The sequence below is a fragment of the Cryptomeria japonica genome, chromosome 6 (genome assembly GCF_030272615.1).
Source record: "Cryptomeria japonica chromosome 6, Sugi_1.0, whole genome shotgun sequence".
In the NCBI taxonomy this organism is placed as follows: Eukaryota; Viridiplantae; Streptophyta; class Pinopsida; order Cupressales; family Cupressaceae; genus Cryptomeria; species Cryptomeria japonica.
The window spans coordinates 401,011,308-401,031,182 of NC_081410.1; the positions used below are offsets into that span (position 1 = coordinate 401,011,308).

The following is a 19,875-nucleotide window of genomic DNA, read 5'->3' on the forward strand; positions in this document are numbered from 1 at the left end:
AAGACCAAATATGAAACCATATGACACATAATTGATTGGAGGTGGAACTGACAACTCCAACGTGTTCATGTTGATGCCTACATTTTGAACCCCAAGTTTTATTTCTTCACTACTTCCAAAGTAGATGCAGAGGTTCTTGTTGACCTTGACACATGTATTCAAAGATTAGTTGATGATGAGAAGCTTTGAGACCTCATACTAGATGAGTTACATTTTATAAGAAGGTCAAAGGTCCATCATTTTCTGCACCCAATTGTATTCATAGGAGAGCCACCTTGTTGCTAGGTAAACAAAAGATGTGTTTAATTTTATTTTACTATCTATTTCATGTTTTAAGTTTATCAAAATCTTTACTAAGTTATAAATGGCAATTTTTATCCTTGTAGATTTGGGGTGGGAATATTATGTTGCCACAATGCCTAATCTTCAAAAGATTGCCATCCACATATTATCTCAGTTTTCTAGTGCTTCTAATTGTGAGTGCAATTGGAATGCTTTTGAGGCCATTCACACAAAAAAACACTATAGGCTGACTCAAATGTGCTTGAATGACCTTGTCTATGTGTGGTACAACCTTTGATTGCATGAAAAGAAGGTAAAGGCCTGTTTAAAAGAAGGTGCAAGGGCAAGGTTCACATTAAGCCTCTCCTTGAGCAATAGTTGATGAATTTTCTGACATAATTTTTATTGATACCAAAACTTGAGCTTAATATGTATTCAAAGGTTGTAGTTGTTTTGTTGTCTACCTTGAGAGTTATCATAGGATTCGTGGGTCAAATACCCAAGCGAGTCACTTGCCTAGAAACTCACGGTTGCATTCGCAAAATCGTGCTAAAAACAACTAGTTACTTGTGTCGGAAAAAAATAGAAATGACAAAGGTGACAAAAAATTTAGGTTTTTATTTTTATTTCTCCTGTGACTCAACTTCACCCACTCACATGAGGCGACCCTCGACTCAGGCAATGCTCCTCTGACTTAGGCGACTGCAACCTAGGGTTTTTAAAGGTGAAACTTCAGGTTTGACAGCCAGCTCACGATTTTGTGCATGTTTTTTCTTTGGTTTTTTTGTGAAATCTTAAAAAAAGTTTTTGTTTTGTTTTTATTGTAACTTGTTTTTGTTTTTGTTTATGGCATTTTGTTTTAAAAATTTAACAAATAATGTTTGATTTAGTTTAAATTTTAAATTGAATCAAGCACTGTCTATTAAATTTTTAAAACGTAATGTATTTGCTGGTAAATATTGTCTGTTTTAAAGTTTACTAGCAAATTCAATATGTTTTAAATATTTTAAATACAGTAAGCCTTTTTAAAATTTTTAAATATAGTATGTTTTAAAGTTTTAAAAATAGTATGTTTTAATTTTTTAAATATAGTATGTTTTAATTTTTAAATAAATTATGTTTTAATTTTGTAAATAGAGTTTATAATTTAATATTCAAATTTAAACTCAATTTTAGCTAAATTTTAAATTTATTACAGTTTAAAGACTTATAGAAGTATTGTGTAACTATTATACAAGTATGAAAAAGCTTAATGACTTATGTCTGATGGAATTGTTATGTTCTCTTTTGCCAGGTTCCCATCCTATTTTTCTAAAAGAAAATGGCTTCTGCAAGTAGAGTTGGTGGTAGAAAGACGGACCCTTGTTAGAAACATGGGATACCGGGTGCAGTGTGAGGAGAGGTCATTTGTAAGGATTGCACTATGACTATGAACACTGTCATAAATCCGCTCAATTATCACCTTGCAAAGATCACTTGCCAAGATATTAAACCATGTGACAAATGTCCTAAAGAGGCTATGAGGGACATAATGGAAATGTAATGTCCCCATTTTCATGAGGATTAGTCCATAGAGGAGTTTGGCCTATTACTTGATCCTCGTAGGCCAAAAGGTTGATGAGAGGGTCGACTTGGCAAATATTTCATATTTGTGGCTTCACATTTTATGTCTACAAGATTTTATGGTGAGATAAGGAGATTACACGTATGATGTCACCTGTGCACTTTAATTATAATGTAATAATATTTAAAAGTGAAATTAAATAATGTGTAATAAAATAATAAAGTGTAATAAAAGAATATGAGTTTGTTAGAGAAGAATCTTCTAGAAGGAACCAATCGATTGGAGGAGAAAAGAATAAATAGAGGGGGTTGGTTCATTGTTCATCATTGGTTATTTGATTTTTTCTCGTGTAAACTGGTGGAGCCAAGGGCTTCTGCAGACTTAATCATTTGGGAACGAAAATTCCCTATGATTTGCATAACTGAGGTGGTGAGAGATCCTCCGAGGGGTTGTAGCTGAGAGTGGAGGATAACTTCAGTCCTTCACATTGTGCTTAATGAGTTTCTTGTGCATCTCATGGTAGACATTTCATGGTATTCTCAAACCATTCATATTCATCATATTTGTGCACTGATTTCTATAGGAAGGGTTAGGCAAATTTTCCTAGAAAAAAACTTGAAGGAGAAATTGGAAGGTTGCTGGTTTGAAACAAAAATCGATCTCTCCCCTTCATTCCCACAATTTTGCAAATATCACCTTGTGGAAGCATCGAGACCCCCATTTGAGAACAACGTTGGCATTGGGGACATAGGGCGATCCCCTTAGGAGTATAGGGAGGAGAAATAAGAAGATTTCAGTGGCCAAATCAGATCTGAGAACTAGTTTGTACCAGTCCACCTGTACCCACGATTTGCTTATATAGCCTTGTTCAGGCATCAACTCTACCTTTGAATGAGGGCGCTGTTATTAGGGAAGGTCGACAATGAAGTTTAGTGACTAGAAGGAGACTGATTTGCTGCCCATTAATTGCTAATGATTTGCAGGCAAGCAGCAGGGGCGATTTTGGAAGATAGCTTGATTTGGCATGGTGGAGGCTCCAATCAACACAATATTGCTTGCTTCTTCAGCTCCAAGGCAAGGCGATTCAAACCAGGTTCTCTTGGGTATCATATTTCCTTGTAATGATCAATTATATGCCTGTGTCCATGGCTGATATGTATCTTCAGATTTACTGAGGAAAATCATTAATAATTGCTAAGTGTTTGGTCATTAGTTTGGATATTGTAAGGGCTCGTTTGACCCATTGTCTCATTAATAAAAGGAGTAATAAGGTTGCATCTTATTTGTATATTGTCCAAGGTTTCATGCCAATTGTTTTATGAAATTACAGTCAGCTGTAGGTGTATGATTTGCATCCAAAATTGGTGTGATAACATTATAAACTAGCTGCACATGCATCCTAGGGGACTATGCTATCATTAGGAAGTCGTTTATAAGTCATTCATTGATGAGAACTTGTGGTTGAGACCTCCAAAACAAGTTTGCAATTCTGTGACAGCCATTCAGCATAACACACAAAGTTATAAAATGTGCATAACATGCAGGTTGACAGCCAACTGTTTGTCAATATTCCTTGCATATTCAGCCTATCAACTGCAGGGGATATTTCAGGAAATGCTTGCAGCAAATTATCAAAAGAAGGCATTGAAAAAGAGAACATCAAAGGCAATGGCAGCCTCAATGGCAAATTTGAGTTCTACAGGGTCACATGTAGATGTGGGGTCTTTTCTTCCCTTGGGCCACAAATACAAGTTTCGGGAAGTGTGGCAGCCATATATCAATTCTTTTTGTTCCATGCAACACTCCTAGTGTGCAACCTCGATTGCAAGGCATTGTACGGAATAAAGAGTTGCAACATGAGGCAAAGTTGGAATGTGCTAGATTTTCATACGACGATAATATTCCATTCAATGTTGCTTCTAGTCCATATTGGGAGAAATTGGTCATTACATTTACCGTGGTAGGTAAGGGGTTCAAAGCCCTAAGTTGTCACAAGTTGAGTGGGCCATTATTGTAGGATGAGGTCCAAAACGCTTGCTGACTAGTGGAAGAACAAAGGAGAATCCGGGAAAAGAATGGCTGCACCATTCTATCTGATGGGTGGACAGATGGCAGGAATAGGACACTCATCAATTTTCTAGTGGCTTCAAATGGACAATTAATTCTTTTATAATCAGTTGATGCCTCCAATGATGTGAAAAAGGCAGAGACCTTGTGCAACATGTTGTATGAGGTGGTCATGGAAGTGGTAGTGCAAAATGCCATCCAAATTGTGACTGATATTGCAGCTGCATATGTGGCAGATGACAAACTTCTAATGGCTAGGCATCCGACATTATTTTGGAGCCCTTGTGCTGCCTATTATCTTCATTTGGTCTTTGATGGCATTGGGAAACTAAGATGGGTGAAGAATGTTGTTGAAGATGGAAGGAATATCATAAAGTACATCTACAACCACACATGGGTCTTGAATCTTATAGCACACGAATGGTAAGGAACTTGGGCAATTGGGGTCACATGCTTTCCTACTAATTTCCTCACCTTGCAAAGCATATTAACTACATTGCCCAGTGTGAAGCGGATGTTTGTGAGTGAAAGATGGTTGGATAGTCCTGATACTTGGAATCCTTAAGTAGAGAAGGTCATAAAGGCCATTTTTGATGATAGATTTGACAAGATAATGGAGATCATCAATGTAAGTTTCCCAAATTTGATTTATGATTTATTATTGAATTTTCTAATATTGCAATCTGTTGGTTTTGTTAAATTTTTAATGTATAGGTGTTAGATTTTAATTTTGGTCACTCAATTACAATATCAATTTCTTTTTCTCTTACATATGCCATTGTTTGTTCCTCGACAACCCCTTCTTATTTGTGCCTTGACAAACTTTAATTCTTAGGCAGGTCATAGCACAAAGGTGAGCTTTCACTTGACTATATAAGCTCTTATATGTGATTCCAGGGTGAATACAATGCCAACAATCCCCACCTCTTAGAAGTTGTTCAATCACCATAACATATTTCCATAGAGGCGATGCTTGATAGTATTTGAAGTGTCCACCTATGTTTGGAATTGGGACCACTAAACTTGAACTAGTATCCATTTTGAGTATATTGCTGTTATAAGAAAAAAATAAAAAAATGAAAATATAAACCTTACAATACATTTAAACATGATGAAAAGAAAAAACAATAAAAAAAAATCTGAAATATTCTTTAAAATATCTTAATGTTGTTTTGGAAAATAGTTGAAGAAACTTTTCACAAGTTGAAAGAAAAAACTCAAAAAATGCTTACCTTTGATGATTAAATTTCCTTCCTATAGCTCCTAGTGGATGTATTTGGCACCTTTGCAATCCTTCGCCTTTCAAAAACTAGCTAGCTTCACAAATGCAAAAATGGCAAAGGGGAATGATACTGATTATTTTTTGCCCTTTATGATTGTAAAATGAATGTTGTTGGTCACTTTCAAGGTTGTTATTCACATTTTAGGGTTTTGTAGGCTTTAAAAATGCCTTTTTTCAAGTTTTATTTTTCATTTGAAAATGCCACTTGGGCTTTGGGCAAGCTGGGAATGGTTGGGCACATTTGTAATGTCCCCTTCTCATTGATGACCTTCCAGTGGTCCATTAGCCTATTCCTGAGACCCGTAGGCTAGGTGGAAGGAAGAATGAGGGTCCAACATTGATGAAGCGAGGACTTACTATTTTTAGTAAATCAAGGAATGACTATTTTGATGACACTGTCCTACTGATCTCTCCATGCTCTGTCACTGGGTGCGAAGATCATGCTTTTCGGAGCATTAGTTCTTGACTTACTATTTTTAGTAAGTGGCAGTATGGCATAATTCTATTTCTGGCAGTGGACAAGTTCCCGATCTTGCAGCAGTTCAGTGGTCTTCCTGGCTCAGTTTCATCTTGGTTTTGACAGTAATCAGTACGAGAGTCATATGTAACGCAATTAAATATTATTTCCTTATCCTAAGGTTTAATATTTAATTAATCTGATTAATTGCTACTGATTTATGGAATTTGGGATTAATGTCTATTATCTCCTAAGTTTGGCGAAATTCATGTTTAATAAGGGATGTCGAAATTACTTAGAGGAATATTATTTTTATTACATCTCTAATATTTGCCAGTGTGTTTAACGTGGGTCCATGCCTTTGGCGTGAAGTTTGACTTGTGGGAAATGGCGCTACACTTGGGGTCCACATGTGGTGAAATGAAATGCAAATGAAAGGAGTTGAGTTTGAAGGAATTTGCATTTGGATTTGAGGTGTGTGAAGTTATAAATAAGAGCCTTGGGCTCCCATTTGGATCATCTTGAAAAAAATGTAATGTTATGCTGCCGGTTTGGCGACAGAACTTGACGCTTCGGAGTGCATCTCCCTAGTGCTTCCCGATTTCGTACTTCAAATATAGTACCTAGCTGCGTGCTGTATTCTACTACATTCTCAGAGCTTGCCTTAGACATTTTTGGTGTTGAAGTGATGCAGGAGACTTGCTGGTTTGCCTGTGGCTGAAGTACCTTTTCGATCATACCTCTCTGCTGAAGCGACTGACGGTTATGGGTATCATCTCCTTCTTCCTTCCCAGCATTGGCGATAAACTTTGTGAGTTTATAGCATGTTTGCTTGAGTTTTGAATTTATTATGCTAAATCGAAATTCCCGGGGATAGCGTGGTTTTCTATTTTGCATTGGGATGCATGCAAAATTAATAAGGGGTTGTTTGGGTTGTGGCTTTGATTGGTTGTTGTTGCATGGGATATATTGTGGGTTTGGGACTGGTTTGAAGTGATTTGAAGGTATATTGAGGGAGTTATGAGCATTTTTGCATTTCCTTAGGCTGCTGATTTGTAATTTCAGCCTGCAGATTGGTTGTAACAGAAATTTATGTTCTTATTGTGAAAATCTGCATTACTTTCCTTCTCTTATCTCTAATTTTGTAAGGTTAAGTATTACTACTAACCAGTTCTGCTTTGTAACTCTCATCCCACTGAAAAAGTGGAAGAGGCTGGCTTGCCACCTACTATCGAGCAACTTGTAATTTTCAGTCCTCCCACTGCATAAGTGGTTGAGTGATAGTTATGTGTAATGGTCCTCTCGCTGCATAAGTGGTCGAGTTGAGGTTGTTATGTAATTGGCAGTCCTCCTGCTGAAATATTGCGGTTGAGTGATTCTTATTTTTGTGTATCTCACTTGGCTGGTTTACCGCCAAGTTTCCTTGTTTTCCCGCTGGATAAGTGGAAGGGGCTGGCTTGCCGCCCAAACATTGCATTCTATTTCAGTTTCTTAAGCTAATGATCTCCTCAACACCGTATGCTCTCACCTTCCCACATTGGGCACTTGGTGATGAAAAAGTGGAAGGGTTACTTTCCCAGCATGGTGGTTAATTTCTTGTTAATGTTATTGTTGGCCTTAAAAATAAAAATAAAAATAACTGGGATATTACAACATTGAAGGACAACTAGGGTATACCTTGGCTGCCCAAAGTACCTTGTGGGTCCTGTTCTCCCATCTTCACCCTTGCACTCATTCCCATTCTTTCTCTTGTCCAATCCGATATTATAGATGATTCATGCTATTCCCAGCAATGATTTTTTTAACAGATTCTCAATATTTTGGAATTATACTTTTTGAAAATAATTTATATTGTTTCAAAAGATTTGGAAAATTGGCAACAAAGCGTAGAGACTTTTTTATTCTCATAAATTTGAAATTTGACCAAATGATAAGTTTGGAGTTTAGGGGTAAAAATCAACAACAATTTTGGAAACCAAATATTATAGAATAGTTACCTCTAATACTCTACCGTGTTGGTGTTGGAAATAAGCCACACCTAGACCGACGATGGACTGGTCCAAGAGGGGCCAGTAGCTCAGTGGTAGAGCACTCCAGCAACGTATGGAAGGTCCTAGGTTTGAGTCCTAGTTGGTCCATGTCTCAACATGGTATCAGAGCCAGGTCCAGGCTATGAGCCCCAAGCACATGACAGGTGTGGCTTAAAGTGGGGGGGGGGGGGGGGGGGGTTGTTGTTGGAAATAAGCCACACCCAGACTGACGATGGACTGGTCCAAGAGGGGCCAATAGCTCAGTGGTAGAGCACTCCAGTAGCGTATGGAAGGTCCTAGGTTCGAGTCCTAGCTGGTCCATGTCTCAACATACTGCCCCTACCAAGTTTTTTTACCCAACATGCAAATTCTTTTTTGGAGGATTTTATATCATCCACATAAAACTTTTAGCTACCTGATATGAGAGAACAAGCCTTTAGGTTGAAACCTTGTAATATCCCACTAATTTTTTTTTGTTTTTTCAGGCCAATAGCAATTCATCCACAACAATTACCCGTTAAGGTTAGAGTAATAAGCAAAACAACTAAAGGGAACCCTTACACCTTTTGTTCACCGAGAGCCCAGACTGGGAGGGTGAGAGCATACGGTGTTCCGGGGATCGTCAGCATCAATAAACAAACTGAACATTACAACTGCATGGGCGGCAAGCCATCCCCTTCTGCTTATCCAGCAGGATAGAAACTAAACTTCTTGGCGGTAAACCGACCAAGGGAAATATTATGTAATGTCCCCAGCTAGGCTTAGGTCTGTTTTAACCATAATTAATCCATTTGAACATACTTATGACTTAAACTACCATTGATTAGGAGACAAAACCATCTTTAACATGAATCCAATCAATAATAACAAAGAAACATAGGCTTCTTTCTAACATTAACTTAAGGATTCTATCTGATTTATATTCTAGTGTTTATTATTAATATACATATATCTTTATTTATACACATTATTTATTCTCAAATATTATCATGTTATATCATTCTATATATTATCATTATATATTCTAGCAGATACCATTCTTATAAAACATTATTATTATATCACTATTAAATTCTGCACATGAACGTTATTGGACTTCATATATTAATCATACGTATTAGGCACATCATTATGCAAACCCCCAAGAAAACAGATGTTACTGCCTGTAACTCAATAACCGTTCTGATCTGAGCTGTATGAATTGCAGACTATTAACCTCTCTTATCTCCCCTTGATCCAATAAGGATGTAAAAAGAATAAGGAGTCATCGATTTATACGATAATGATCATAAATCCTCTGAGGTGCTAGGCACTTACCTGAAGTGAATTCCTCTACAAGTCCAATGCACTGCAGACGATACTTTTCTTTCCTTCCCTAATTTTATTTCCTCCTTTTATGCCTTTCTTCAAAGGAAGTTCTCCCATATATAGCCTTTAAGAGGAACGTAGAGACACAACTCTTACCAAGAGTCTCTTTACAAAGAGGCGTCCTTTGATAATTAACGGCTGTCTCTTCCCTTAATCGCAGCTGCTTGGAAATGGTTTGGTTTAGATATTATTCTTTATGCTACACAAATTGCTGCTTTGACAAAATTGATCCTTATCGTAATACTCAGATCCAGGGTGTATATATATATTTTTTCATATATTGACTTTTACTCCTTAGGGTCGGGGCATGACACTGATGATAATAAATCAGATTTCGGTTTTTTATTGGTTATTTCCTTATTTCCTATCAATGCTTGTTTCATTCCTTTATTATTCTATTTTCCCTTTCTGGATTTCTTATACAGTTGATGTTTCAGATTTATTATTCTTCCTTTCCCTTCATCATTTGATGCCTTGAATCACTATTATAACCGTTGTCTAAAGAGTAATCATCTTTTGAATAACTAATTGGTTGTTAGCTAATATATGTAACAAATCCCTTCATGGGTGGTGATATCAATAATATTTTGCTGATTACTATGTACGTGGTAATCTATGAATTTTATTGCTGACGGTAGTCATCCCTTGGCGAAAGCTAATATATTTGTATCGCTTAATATTCGTATCTTTCGGTTATGTGAATCGCTGGCTTTAATGGCTTGTTATCACTGCTATCGTTGGCTCCATCAACCTATTAATAGAACCAATGTCTAATCAACTCTATAACCGATTCTTATATTTATCTTTATATTTATTATTTTATTATTTTATTATTTATTAAAAAAGAGATTAATACATATGATAGTTTAAAGGAAAGTTAGTTTCAAAAGTAGAAGGTTTATATAGAGAAGAGAAAGTTTTTGAGGCAAAGGTTTGTTTGTTATTGCTGACGACATTTAACCAATTTATTGACTAATTATCATTGTCTACAGCTTAGGGGACAACTCTGACACCTGCAGTCCCCTTAGTCTTTATTTATTCTGCTGGTTATTGACGAGGATGAAGGCAGTTTTAATATTAGTTTTGTTACATATATTTCTGAATTTATTTATTATTATATTTGTTTATAATATTTCTAAATGTTTAGGAAAAAATAATTATTTATTTTATTTGGATATTTCAAAAATATTATTTATTAATAAATATTAATAATAATATTTAATAATTAAATATTAATAATATTAATTTATAATAATAATTGTTTCATTTAGATTATAAATAACGATCAAGGAGGGGACATGACAGTCAATAATTATTTATTTCATTTGGATATTTCAAAAATATTATTTATTAATAAATATTAATAATAATATTTAATAATTAAATATTAATAATATTTAATAATTAAATATTAATAATATTTAATAATTAAATATTAATAATATTAATTTATAATAATAATTGTTTCATTTAGATTATAAATAACGATCAAGGAGGGGACATGACATATTACAAGAAATAGAAGTTCAATCACTCTACCGCGTATTTCAGCGGGAGGATATTACATTAACAATCACTCTACCGCATATTTCAGCGGGAGGACCAAAACATTGAACTTTATCACTCGACCACTTATTCAGCGGGAGGACATTACATTAAAACATCACTCTACCGCATATTTCAGCGGGAGGACTATTTATCAAAGAAAACTGAATTACAAAACTGAGAAGGCGGCAAGCCAGCCTCTTCCACTTATGCAGTGGGAATTACAAAATAAGCAGATAGAATGGGATGCTCAGTACTACTGAAACAATCCTTACAATATGGAGATGAGATGAGAAGATTAACTGCAGATTTCTACACAATACTGTAATTTTCTGTTACACTGCTCTGCAGGCTGAAAGTACAGTTCCAGCAGCCCATGAAAACATGAAAATACTCATAACTCACTCAATTTTTACCCGAATTGACTCAAATCAAGCCCAATCCCACCATACATCCAATACAATGACAACCAATCACAGCCACACCCCAAACAACCCTCTTTTCATTTTGCACGCATCCCAATGCAACCCAAAAAACCACGCCTAGACTAGGAATTTCGATTTTGCATAATTAAATCAATACTCAAACAAGTGTGCTAAAAACTTACAAACTTATTTGCTAGTGCTGGGAAGGAAGATAGGAATAATACCCATAACTATCAGACGCTCCAGCAGAGAGATGTGAGCAAAAATGTGTTTCAGCCACAGGCAAAACCAGCAAGTCCAGAATCGTTGCAACACCAAGATGTCTATGGCAAAGCTCTGAAAGCGATAGGAGAATACAAGGCACAACTAGGTACTGTATTTCAAGTACGAAACCGGGTAGCACTAGGGAGACGCACTCCGAAGCCTCAAGTTCTGTCGCCAATCCGGCAGCATAACATTACAGATTTTCAAGATGGTGCAAATGGGAACCCAAGCCTCATATTTATAACTTCATTCTTCAAATCCAAATGACATCCCTCCAAATTCCACGCTTGCATTTGAATTTCATTCCACTTTCATGTGGACCCAAGAGTAGTGCCCAACTCCCTAAGTCAAAAGTCACGCCCAAGAGAGGGGAGGACCCACGTTGGACACTTAGGCACAAAATGGCGATGTAAAGTGAAATAATATCCCTTTTTAAAAAAACATTTCACATCCCATAAAATAATTGAATTTCGCCCAAACTTAGGATTAAACAGGCATTAATCCCAAATTTAATAAACCAGCAGCCAATAAATAGATTAATTAAATATTAACCTTAGGAAAGGAAATAATATTTAATTATGTTGCAAATATCTCCCGCACTGATTATTATCACCTCCAAGATGAAACTGAACCCAGACGACCACAAACTGCTGCAGAATTCAAACCCCTGACTACTGCCAAAAATAGAAATGTGCCACCCAGCCACTTACTAAAAATAGTAAGTCAAGAATTAATGCTCAGAAAAATATGATCATCGCGTCCAGAGGCAAAGCAAGGAGTGTTCGGTCGGACAATGGCACCAGAACGGTCATCCCCTGACTTACTAAAAATAGTAAGTCCTCGTTTCATCGATGCTAGACCTTGATTACTCATTCCACCTAGCCTACGGGTCTCAGGAATAGGCTAATGGACCTTTGAAGGAACATCAGTGAGAAGGGGACATTACAAACCTCTTTGACTAAGAGCCATGGACTGAGGGGTATCCCTTCTGCAAAATTTGCCTGATGTATGATCCCGGCCTCATCCCTTATGATTTTGGAGTGTTGCACTCGACAAGACTTGATCCCCGGTGGGCTCATTCGGAACCATTCAACTTCACCAGTAGACCAAGGGCCCATTGACAACTTGCCATTTTTTCAACCTTAGCTTATAGACATTTTTTCTAATAGTAGGTGGAACATTGAACCAATCAATATTTTTGAATTAAGTGCCTAGGAATAGGTGCAACTATCTTCTATTATCATGGAGATATGCATAAATATTTGTAGGTATTAAGCAATTCATGGATATCTTAACAAGCAGTTGTTAGGCATCAACCTTTTATCGACAATTTCACAAACAATTGGCCAACACAACCCTTGATGGTATCTAATATCAAGATACAATAGTGGCAGCAATTGATAGGTGCATTATAACAAACATATAGTCATCAATTGATAAGAGACATTCTGTTAAACAAGTGGCATGAAAACTGAAATTCAAGACACAAAACTGATTTTCTAAGTTCACAATAAGTTATGAAAGTAACCTATATCAGCTAATACAATGGCTGGAAATGAAACATTACTTGAGCTAAATATGACATCAAAATACCTGCGAATACTGCTGTAAGTTCTTACTGTGTAAAAGATGCTTCATAAGATTCGCACAACTAGTAATAGTGGATTGACATTCCCGCACTACTATAGATAAAGTTCTGATCTCTTTCCAACTTTGTTGTAACCAAAATTGATATATATAGGCAAGTTAATGAGCGTCTTGCTTTGAAAACTAACTTTTTGTTAACTGTATGTTGTTTTAGAACTGATATGGATTGCTGTAATAGAAAATCAACCCCCCAGCTTCACCAAATGATGCAATGGTAGTCTGAAATCTGTAAGTGGACTGTTTGAATATAATTGTCAACAGCTAATAGTGAGTGCTATAGCTGAAATAAGTTATATTTATGATACACTGGTTGATCCCAAATAATACCAGCAATATTCAAAAACTTGGAAATAATATTATGATATTTCATTTCTTCAATGCAAATCACCACAAATCTCATAACTTTCAGCACACTAGCAATCTCTGTATGAAATTACTCCAATGGATGTTGAGGGTTTTTGTCTTCAACCCAATACCTTTAGCACACATGTGACTTATGATTGAAATCACTCTCAAATGGCTAGGAGGGTTTTCATTCCTGAAACCATTCTTACCGTAGGCTTAGGGTTTTCATTCTAGGCATAGAAGATAAATAGGCTTCAATGTTCCAAGGAAAGAAAATTTGACAATGAACAATGGATCAACCTCTCGCACAAGCTTTACTTCAATAGCATTTTATTTGCTTTTTGGAAAAAAATGTTTTGTGCTTTTTCGTTACTTTAAAGCAAGAAAAACACTTTCTTCCTTTTTCATTGCTTAAAATTAAAAAAAGAACACACTTTTTTGGTGTTTCATTTCTTTTTTCAAAAAAAAAGAACGTTTTTCTTTTTCTTTTTTCCCCCAAGCGAATTCATTAATTTACCTTTACATTTTAAACCTTGAAAAATCACTTTATAAAATAATTAATTTACTAATTTTTTTTAATTATGCCTGGTAAACTTTTTAATGTGATTGGTGACGCTGGCACGACATGCCCTCTGGCTCCATGTGAAACGCTTTTGACCCGGAACTATGAACTGGTGAGGCCATAAATGGGGGATCTCTTCCCCACACTTCACTTGATCAAACCTGCGAGCTCAATAGCCCAACAAAAGCACAAGTTATGCAAGCATAGTGGTCCAGCAGGGTTTTGAACCTTGGTGGCCGCTTCACCAATGAAGTGTTTTAACCGTGACACTACACATCCGAAGACAATTAATTAACTAAAGCTACTCTATCTTAGACAACTTAATTTAATTAATTAATAATTTAATAATCTTTTGCATAATCACCTAATATACGAAAAGTAATAAAATAGCCCAGAATATGAAGTTTGATCCACAATCAATATCTTGAGTGCATAGAAAATCGATCTATGTGCAAGTTGGCATTCTCCCAAGATGACAGTTCTCCAAGAAGTGTGGAGTGCTCCCAGCATGTTGGATCTGCACATGGACCACGCCATTATATTCTCCTTGGCTATCGGAACTCTCTGGCCAACGTGATGTTTATTTGATAAACTCTCTTAAAAAAACCTATTAGAATGTGTTAGACATTTGTCACGTGGAGTGATCTTTGGAACATGAGAGCCCTATTACAGGTGGTTTAAGTAATGGATTTCTCCTGCTGTTAATCTAAAAATTATGTTTTGAACTATTTTTAAGGCTTAAAGTTAAAATCCATTTGTTTCTAAAAGTTCGCATCTGCCAAAGTGTATTGTCTTTTGTCAACATTGCATTTTAAGGAAGCTTTTAACATCACAAATTAAAAAATTTATGCTTGCATTTTGATGATAAAACTGATTAGATTCTTCACCTATTTGTCTAGAAACTAGACCTTGCAGGATGTCAGCAAGTTACTGGGAAAATATTATTTTTCTCTTCACTGCGTACGGGAATGGTGGATACAAGGTCATCTTCTTTGGTTTCCTCGGAGGCACTCAAGAGGCTTGTGGGTACGAGACAAACTTTTGAAGGAGTACGATGGCCAGTTCTACAGCAGTCACATTTGGTAACATCATTAAGTAACTTGCAAGAAGTGAATATTTCACACTGTTGGAGATTTCAGGAGGATGACATCATTGATTGGTTACAGCTATTGTCACCATCTGTAAGAATTTTTAAATCTAAATGCTGTTCCCAGTTAAAAGTGAGCATATTGGACAAACTATCGCAAGCATGCCCTTTAATTGAAGAAGTCGACTTGTCTGTGGACATAAGCCCTGTAGCTGCCTGTAAAGTCTCTGTTTTGCATGTCAGCTGTGAAGCATATCCAAGCCATCGGTCTTCTGCAAACTGGGTTTTATTACACAAACCGATATCATGTAACTTGACCAGACTCTCACTGAAAGGTCGTACAGATATAAGAGGTACTTTTTATTTATGTTTCCATCATATCTTTTATATCAGTCTTTAACCCGTGGATAGCAAGGGAATTCCTTAAATTAGAAGGAAATTATTCAAGATATAATCTTCTTTCATGCGTCTTTGGTGTTCCAAAATTTGAAGAAAATATGAAGTGGCTGTCCAGGTGCGAAATGTTCAACAATTTGCATACTGATGATCATTGAATAATAGTTATTTTGAGTGTTCTTGTGACTAAGAAAGTATGTATGAGGTACTGTGGCATCATTTTTGATATTTGTCTTAGTGGTCTATAGGACTGAATTATTAAGTGAATGAATTTTTCTCTTACTGGTAATTAATCAAGGAGGTGTTACATAGGATATGCTAACTGTAGTTTATACTTTAGAGGCCTCTAGTAATGCAAAAAATGTTGTTGCAGATAATGATTTGATGACGATTGCAGCACTATCTCATTTGATCTCTGTATTGAATATTGATGGATGCACTTCCTTGACAGACCGCGGTATTAGTTGTTTTCTTAGTTCATGCACACAGCTACATTCATTACATGCAGCATTGACTTCCTTTGGGCAACATTCAATCACAGCACTTTTATCAATTTCTAGTAATAACGACAACCCTATTATGCTGGAGCATGACTTTAGCTTGAGCTTGCATTCATCTTCTTCTCTTGTAGAGCTGGATCTAGGGGGTTGTAATGGTAAGAGTTTCTGCATCATATTTAACTGAACTCGATTCCATCAATATTGGTATGTATGACTGAGGTATATATTCTGAACAAAAACTTGTTCTGGCTAATGTCTTTGACAGATATAGATCAAGCCTTTCTAATCAATTACATGGCATGCGCAAGCTCACTTTCTTGTTTGTCTTTGCGGCACACAAACCTTGGTGATGAACCTCTTTATGCTTTCAAGGGAAATTCATTGAAGGAGCTTGATATCTGCGAGACATCGGCAAGTATCCAAAGACACAAATCATTCATATGAAATTACTGTTTAATTTAATTGCCTACATTATGTCTAACTGTGCACACACAAATCAAAATAAATTTATTAAGTCAAACTATTTCTCTGTTTTGTTTAGAGTTGATATTTATAGCGCTGAATGTTTTTTTTTTCCTTTACTTATAGGCCAATTGATGATCTATCGCCCAGGGCATATCTAGGGAACAACTCACTAACTTTCTAAAACATAAATGTGTTAAATGTGGAGGCAAGTAATTAACAATTTTTTAGCAGTAAGATTCATAAATGACAAATAGGAAAGACAATAGAACTGCATGGCATTCTCTTAAAGGAGATGAATACTTATTTTCCTCTATCTCTGTCTAGATATGTATACATGATCTTGAGGTGAATTAATGCTCTCAATATGAAGTATCCCTGGTAAGAATGTTAGCCAAATTTCACCAGCTATTTAAAATCAGCACAAACCCAAGTTCAAAAAATGTGCCAACTACACCATGTGACCTGAAGATTGGATGACATAGGTTGATTTCTCCATTGAGTAACCCAAAAGTGTGTTGAAGCATCCATTGAATGGCTTGAAATTGTCTCAAGTTGCAAATGTGGACCACTTGTCCACAATATTGACACAAAGACTGCTTCTATAGTACAAAAAATTGTGCCGAAAATGGATGAATATGATAATCTTGCTCCATGCATAGTGATAAAAAAATGAAATGAAGTATGCAACATTAGGTGTTTAGGTGTTGAGCTGAGCATTGCTTTTTCAAATGCAACAGTAAGTTGCAATCACAAGTCCTCAATGGACAATGTGAATTGTCTCCAAGTACAATACTCAAAGAGTTCAAAATCTGGATGTTGAAGTTTCTTTGAGTATCATGCTCAAAGAACTCAAAATCCAAATTCTAATGTTCCCTCTTGCAAGACGATATTTGCCCTCTCGGGTGAATAACTTAAGACATAAAGAACATAACGCAGAATAATGCCGTAAATATCAGACAAAGTATATCAGATGTTCTATTCATAATAAGTGCTTATAACATTACATCTGACACGACTAACATGATGATACTTCGAAGAAAAGGTACACAATATATAATACCCGAAGGGGTGCCACACAACCGTCGCGACTCCAACTACCTACCCGTCGGCTAACTAACTGACCGCCGTAACTCATTATTACTGACGACAACATAAACATAATGATTATTCCTGGCAACATCATCCCCCCCAAGAAAAGAAGTCGACTCCGACGACTTAATACAAAATAGAGATGAACGACAGGAACTACTGACGCCAGTCGGGCCCGGATCTTATATACTTCCTGCGTCCTCGCTTGAAAACCCTTTTCTGCTACCATCCGATGCTCAAGTGCAGAATTCACCAATATTGCTTCCTTTGCCATCACAGTCCTCTTGTTCTTAACCCAAACTTGTTTGCAAAACACGTTTTTCAGTCTCAGCTTCCACCAACTGCTACTCAAATGATACCGTCTCCCTAGCCAATTTGTCCTCGATAGCCACCCGTGCTGCTCTCCCGGCATCCAACTCGTGGATACGCTGAACTAAGTCTCACGCGACTATTGCCTCCAACCTGGTGGTCAGCTCCTCCCGAGCCCTCTGTGCATCCACCAAGGCAACCTCACGTCCAGCCGAGACATACTCCAAGTTCCTCAAAGCGTACCAGTCATGCCTGGAGGTGGCCACAATCCGCTGGCACAAATGCTAGGAGACACCTTGAATCCTCCATCACACTCCCCAAAGGCTAAAAAGTGAACTGAATAACTCCCTAGTGTCATACAACTGCGCGGACTTGCAATGCCTTCCCTCAAACTCTGTTTGTTCCCAACCTCCAAATCCGTCTCCCTCTACGGCTTATGGCTTCCTCGCCAATGCTTAGCTGCAGGCTTCTTTCTCATAGTACAGACAACCACAACACTTCCCGTGGTCTTCTGTAGCTCAAAATAAACTGGGGGTCTGGGGGCAACGCACTTGGTGGGATTTCTGCCTCTGCCGCTTCTCGTTGAACGTATGTTTGAATGGCTACCTGGAGCAAAATTGAAAATTCTCGCGTTGCTGTGTCTTCTCCTGTGTAAAGTTCTGTCCGCGCGTCGTCGGCCTCCGGGTTTACTTCACCAACGGGTAGGCCCATTGTGTCTGTGCGCCATCCGTGTCTTCTGTTCCCGAGTTCGTCTAGGCAACGGCGCCAAATGTTTGCCCTCTCGGGTGAATAACTTAAGACATAAAGAACATAACGCAGAATAATGCCGTAAATATCAGACAAAGTATATCAGATGTTCTATTCATAAGAAGTGCTTATAACATTACATCTGACACGACTAACATGATGATACTTCGAAGAAAAGGTACACAATATATAATACCCGAAGGGGTGCGACACAACCGTCGCGACTCCAACTACCTACCCGTCGGCTAACTAACTGACCGCCGTAACTCATTATTACCGACGACAACATAAACATAATGATTATTCCCGGCAACAGACAAGAGTGGAGAGCTACTACAAAGGCCTCCTTGAAAGAGAACATGTGTAAGAACCCTGCTGGTTCTAACTTCTCTGAAATGCTAATTCTGATTTGTTTTTGTATTTTCAAGGGGTTTGAATAAATTTAAATAAAAATTTGACAAATGCAGCAGGCAAGGATTGCTCATAAAACTGAACCGAGACAAAATTGAGAGAAACTGCAACTATATTATGAATAAGATAACTTGTGCAAATGAAACTAATACATAAAACATGCCCGAAGGTCCTTAGCTTATTTAAATTAAATATTTTTGGAGTTTGCCAACCAAAACTGGGAAACTAACCAAAATAGGCATACAAGTCCAGATTATGATTTCTTTGAGCCAGAAAGTTGATAAAGTAGCTTGAATAGGCTAGGCGTCCAAGGTAGAGCAGTCTAAATGCCAAAGGGGAAGGCGTTTCAGCCCTCTAGATCCCATGCCCTTTTCCAGACTCCAACGTGCCTAGCTGATGGTGTACGACCAGCCCAAGGAAATGTACGACCTCCTTATTTGATGCTAACTACTACTGATTGGGGCGATTAAGTCTGAAAGCCCTTTCCTAATTGTAAAATCTGCAAATAATTGAAAATAAGAAACTCTGATGAAGCACAAGAAGACTCCAGGATGAAGCCCTCTTAGTTTGCAATAATTCAGCTGACCTTTCATAGCCTCAAAATCACGTATCCATGAAGAATGAACGTTCTTCAATAGCAAACCCTCTGAAAACCTTGTCTCAGAAAATCCACAGAGCAAAATCAAGCAATGTCAAATAATCAATAATAGAGTTTGAATTGTCTTCATTTTCCTTATAACCCCCAAATGGCACGATTTTCAAGAAGTATGCCCAAATGCATTTTAAATACATTAAAATGTATTTAATTAACTTTGCATAGTTTAATAATCAACTTGGGCGCCCAAATTCGCTTCAGTGATTTAACAAAAATCACTTTATAATATTAAGTGGCTTTTAATTTAATAAATTCACTTTACGACTTTATAATAACCATATAAGTTAATTAAATAACTTAACCACTAAAATATTAATATCTCCTTCATTATTTAGCCTTTTGGCGTGCCGTCTGAAGCTGGAGTCAACATTGAATAAT

The 19,875-nt window shown here is 36.9% G+C and overlaps 1 protein-coding gene across 1 annotated transcript in view; it reads left to right on the forward strand.

Moving 5' to 3' along the window:
• LOC131065827 (BTB/POZ domain-containing protein FBL11) overlaps positions 1-16,265 on the forward strand; it is a 149,559-nt gene extending 133,294 nt beyond the window's left edge. Inside the window, exons 10-12 of the mRNA XM_059222065.1 lie at positions 14,738-15,278; positions 15,695-15,976; positions 16,087-16,265. Of these exons, the coding sequence (XP_059078048.1) occupies positions 14,738-15,278; positions 15,695-15,976; positions 16,087-16,265 (1,002 nt within the window). The remainder of the gene's footprint in view (positions 1-14,737; positions 15,279-15,694; positions 15,977-16,086) is intronic.
• Positions 16,266-19,875: the final 3,610 nt, after the last annotated feature.